At 33.1% G+C, this 5438-nt stretch overlaps 1 protein-coding gene across 1 annotated transcript; it reads left to right on the top strand.

Annotated features, from left to right (window-relative positions):
• Positions 1–2448: 2448 nt before the first annotated feature.
• LOC132719150 (uncharacterized) lies at positions 2449–5002 on the top strand. The gene is made up of 2 exons (XM_060702893.1): positions 2449–3377; positions 4467–5002. The coding sequence occupies exons 1-2, from the start codon at positions 2807–2809 to the stop codon at positions 5000–5002; spliced, it is 1107 nt and encodes a 368-aa protein (XP_060558876.1). The 5' UTR covers positions 2449–2806.
• The last annotated feature ends 436 nt before the right edge of the window (positions 5003–5438 follow it).

The following is a 5438-nucleotide window of genomic DNA, read 5'->3' as shown; positions in this document are numbered from 1 at the left end:
GACATTTATCAACGAAATAAAAGTTAAAGGCGCATACTCGTTTAGATTTATTTGAAGTAGAACCCAAGTTTCCGAACATACATGTTCTGCTCAAGCACTTTTACTATATACATGTAGTAAATATATGCTTAAAGCAGCACGCTAATTTTCATGAAAATTTGAAAATGTATTAAGCAGTATAATATTGTTAAGTTACCAAAATAATGCAATTTACACATTATCAATGGCACTTAATAACCCAATGTCCTGTACATTGCTATAAAGAGGTAAAAAAATATGCAAAAATTGACCTTACCGCATTAGCAACGCAGTAGAAATATAGTTATAAATACTGCAAAATTAGTAATTAATCGCTAATAACATGTAAATTATTACTAGAATTTTGAATCTTTATACCTTTCCAAAAATCTTAGAACATTTTTCTCAGGTTTGATTTTATCGAAATATATTTGCTCATCTGGAGGCGTGCAGCTTTAATATACAAAGTGTTCTAAACATAAAGAATATTTCGCTCAATGATTACAAGATAATTCAATGATGTGACTGACTTTGTAATATATCTCGGTCAGGTTTAGAGTCCGTTTAAATCACTAAATGAACTAACAAAAAATTTAATTGTTGCTTATTTTCGAGACATATTTTTAATTGATATAAGCTTATTATTTATACACGGTAATTAACAAGTTGTACATAAAGTGTAGACATGTCAATTATTAATTTCATTTATTCCCCCAAAGTTTTGATAATCAGTTTTATGTAGCTCAATGTTGTCAAACATTCTTAAAGGGACTCCACTGAGGTTTTTTGACATGACGGGACTGGAAAGTTTTGTTTTTTTTAGATTATTACTCCATTTGATGAAGATCTATTAATAACTTATTTCAGATCATTAGCTCGCTCTGTTTTTCCAAAATAATTATTATAATAGCGAAAAATGACCCAAAATTAATTTAAACGCTTTTCACTCAAATCTTACTGAGAATAGCACAAACTATTTTCAATGTATTTCTTGTTTATTTCTTAGTTATATTTTATTTATATTTCTGTTTAAAGTGCTCATGTTTATCTATGTGAAAAAATAAAATGTTATGTGTTAGGCTTATAAACCTCAATGGAGTTCCTTTAACAGATAAAAGTTGTATATCATCACTTTAGAACTAAGATTATCATACATCCAAACTGCTGAAAGTTTTCACAAGATTTGAATGGAAGTAACTATAATAGGCCTATAACTTTAGAAAAGAAGTCATGTATTCTCATTTAATAAATTTGATGCATTAAAAGTAATTATACAATTTTTTTTATTATTAGCATATTTAAAATTTAAATATGGCCTAGTGACTCGAGTTATATCAGCTGACAACCACTTTGGAAAGGTATTGTCTTAATTTTTAAAATTTTTGATCATATAAACTTCGACAAGCAAAGTCAATTAAAGGCCTAGGTCATATCAGAATAACTGAAAACTGTTGGTTTTGTCTTGTGTGTTCTTTTGTCCAAGTATGAATAACATCTGTGAATAATTTATGTTACACAAGTTATCACAAATCAAACTTTTAGGAAATGCATAAATAAATTGTTAATAACAACAAAAGACAAACGCATTGCAATGACAAAAGCTTACCTCTCAAAACTATGTGCTCAAGTCAGCAAAAATAATCAAGCCTTGACATCGTTGTTAGCATTTATTTTTCTTTATTTTCTTAACAATTTAAAAGAAAACTAGAAATGTGTCCATAGGACAAGAGTGCCCCCACACTCCACTGATTTGTCAATCTTATGTCTCTAGGTCAATTTTTTTTCCCTACATGTGCCCAAGTTGAAAACTAAAAATCTTTTATTAAGTTAAGGGCAAATTCTACAAATACTGAATAAATCTGCTAGAAAACCCTTAAGTGCATAAGTACATGCAGACCAACATGTTGTAAACTAACTTTCAGGCCTACAGGTCAAATACTTCTTGAGTTACATGCAACACAAGTTGAATATTGTAAATTTTTACTAAGTCAAGGGCAATAACTCTAAAAATACTAAAAATATCCACACGAAAATACACAGGTGCACAAATACACATGCTTAGCAACATTCTTGTAAGGTTTCATGACTCTAGGTCAATTACTGTTTGAGCTACGTGCGACACAAAAAGAGAATGGACGGACGGATGGACAGATGGACAAGGGTAAATCTAAATGCCCCCCCCCCACCCTATAATTGGGGCAAAAAAATCTTTCAGTTTGCTTGTTTGTACATTTAGCACAAGTCTAACTGCTACATATAATAAATTATAATTTAGTTTCCTCTACTATTACAACTACAAGTATACAAGTATATGTATAAAACAATCATTCACAAGTACACTTCCCCCAGTACACACTATGTTCACATTTTAAGTTTTTATATAAAAAACTAAATGTTTAACCGTTGCATGAATTTATTCAAGAAAATACATAGTATAAAAATAAAAAAAAATAATTTTTAGGTCAGATACTTCTTTAAAAATACCATATGAAATTAATACAAATTATTTTAATATTAAAATAATTTCATTTATTTTATTTAGAAAACATCGTCTGCTGTAAATATTAGTCGTCTGCTATACTGCCCCGTCAGCTTTATAAATCGTCTGCTATATTTTGTTGATACACAATTTACCTGGTTACGCTCGATAGTTTTTTCTTACTCGAGCATAACGTGTACCCGGTATGGTATATATAAGGCAAAACCCGTGCAGAAACTCACTCTTTACACGTCTGCAGTACAGATTGACTGGTTTAAAACATTTATCTGCTATCTACATTGTCAAATTATGCCACGTGGCCGCGGATTCGTACGTCCACAAAGACTGTCGCGGAACAACACCGCCAGGCAGCCCGAGCCAGCAAGGAGCGCAACAAGGAGCCAACAACCTTCCAACAGAGGGAGGAAACGAACGGCAGAGGTCCCGTTGGAAGATTTTGTTGACGAGAGGGTGTCGCAAACGAACGCTGGTGAGTCGAACGTAGTAGATTTTGAGCAGATAATAAGGGCTTCGAATATTATTCCACAAAATTTGACCGATAATGTTGGTTCTGTTGCAAATAATGTTTCTACGGGGTGTGGCAATATGTTACAATCTGTGGGTTTAGATAGTTCTACTGCGAATCATTCCAACGATATTTTAAATGTTTTGCCTGGAATACGTTTAGCCGATGATGATTTGGCGGCGCACGTGCCAACATCTCTTAAACAAAAAATTTGTAGAGGTGAATATGTAAATTTGATGTTATTATTGAAAGGGGCAGTCGAGCTTTCAGAATTTTGTAAAGGGACGGTGTTTAAGTTAGATAGTGAAGGTCACATTCAAAAATGGAATGGACAACTAGCTAATTCATCTAAGGGTACAAACTATAGAATATTTAAAAATGATATAATATTTGAACCATATTTAAACATACTGCCTGACAATTTGCGTTGTTCACTTTTCCATTTTAGAACTGGTAATCACAGGCTTCCCGTTGAAACGGGAAGGTGGCGTAACTCATTTCTCCCTTATGAAGATAGGAAGTGTAATTTATGCAGTTTGAATGAAATAGGCGACGAGTTTCACTATTTATTTACATGTCCATTTTTTATTTTGAATAGAAAACGTTATTTTTAAGTTACTTCTACAGACAACCAAATATATTAAAATTTAGGGAATTATTCACAAGTGGTCGCTTGCAAACCCTTAAAAAATTATCGTTATTTGTTCGTGATATTATAAGGCACTTTAAAGTATAAACATGTTAGGAACATTTTACTTACCACAGTATTGTTATCCTCTAGAATTGCATCGTATTTTTAACATTAACCATTAATAACACACATTCCACTGCCTGTACTGACCGATACATATTTAGCGAATTTCTAATGACCTTGTCCCACATTCCAAACAATTGAAATCGTGCAATATACTACATTTGTAGTTTTCCAGATCTCGCGAGATTTCAATACTCATTCATAATATTTTACTATGACACGGGAAACTCGTGCAGACGGTCGTAGGCAGACAGTAATTGTTCGAGCGCTATCTATGTTTATTTTAACGCTTTTTTTTTTTTTATTTTTTTTTTTCTCTTTCTGTCTGTTATACTAAATACCGGTCACCATTTTTTTTTTGTGTGTTTTTTGTCTGTTTTTTCGTGTGTTTTTTTACAAAGAATTTTCTACTTATTTAAAAGAGTAGGTTATATCATGTACCTTATTTACATATGATTAAGGAAAAAGTATTATATAATGACCTGTGTTGATATATGCAACAATAAGTTATGTATTCTAGTGGTGAGAGAATAGCTGTCCCCATGTTGTTTAACAATTTTAAACGCTTGATTTTGATACTTTCAATTAAAAAAATAAGAACCCACATTTATACCATTGTATTTAGTCATACTGTTCTATGTAACGTGACTCAAAAATAAAAGTATTTGTTGTTGTTGTTGTTGTTGTAGAATCCGCTCAAAAAGAATGTAAAGAGCAGATCAATTGCATTGAGAAATGGACAAACGCATTTATTATATATGCGTCCATTTATTTATCATCACACGCTGACAAAATCTATGAAATTTTGCATTACATGTTTAATATCAGAGATTGTGCCTCGCGCCAGGGTGGTCTTTCATGGAGGACTTACGACGAGCAATTTCGTCTAAGACAGGCCATTGCTCCTCAATCATGGTCGAAAATAAACAATGAGTTATGGTGGCGCTGTGTACAAGTCAGACCAGTTTTACGTGACCAATCGAATCCTTATAGGTTTACGTGTAATGACTTTAATGCGGGAAAATGTTCTTGGCCGAATTGCCGTTTTTCCCATGTTTGTGCCACGTGTTTTGCTCCCCACCCAGCAATCAACTGTCAAACTTCAAATTCTTCAAACAAACAAAGCTTGACGAGCGGTCAATCTCAGTCGTCATTTCAAAACTCTCGGAGCAGACATTTTCAGCCACAACGGGCTAAAAGTGGACGGGGCTATTACAAAAAGTAAAAGTCCGGTCATTTCATTTTCTGACACTAATGTTAACTTATTCGCTTTGGCAAAATCTCCTGTAAACGTTGAGGCTTTAAAGTTCTATTTAAAAGGATATAATGAGAAAGAAGCAAAATTCTTATTAGACGGTTTTATCAATGGCTTTCCAATTCAATACACAGGGCCACGTGTTGCACGTGAGTCAAAAAAATTACGGTCATCTCTATTAAGGCCTGATTTAATTAAAGAGCAAATAGAAAAAGAGAGAAATGCAGGAAGAGTTGCTGGCCCTTTCGACGAACGCCCTCTTCCAAATTTAATTGTGTCGCCGATCGGTTTAGTACCAAAGAAAACACCGGGGGAATTCAGGATGATCCATCATTTATCATATCCCTCCGGTAAATCTGTTAATGACTTCATTGATCCAAGTTTATGTTCAGTACAATACACAAGT

Source organism: Ruditapes philippinarum, unplaced genomic scaffold (genome assembly GCF_026571515.1).
Source record: "Ruditapes philippinarum isolate M1 unplaced genomic scaffold, ASM2657151v2 ctg12906_1_1_1_1, whole genome shotgun sequence".
Classification (NCBI taxonomy): domain Eukaryota; kingdom Metazoa; phylum Mollusca; class Bivalvia; order Venerida; family Veneridae; genus Ruditapes; species Ruditapes philippinarum.
The sequence above is the reverse complement of the archived record's forward strand: the minus strand, read 5'-3'. Positions and strand labels throughout refer to the sequence as shown.

What these genes read in the sequence shown, in the direction of transcription:
- LOC132719150 (XM_060702893.1), top strand. Translation starts at nt 2,807, where the DNA reads ATGCCACGTGGCCGCGGATTCGTACGTCCACAAAGACTGTCGCGGAAC. An exon ending in ACTAGCTAATTCATCTAAGG is followed by an intron (nt 3,378 to 4,466) that starts GTACAAACTATA and finishes TTGTTGTTGTAG; the next exon opens with AATCCGCTCAAAAAGAATGT.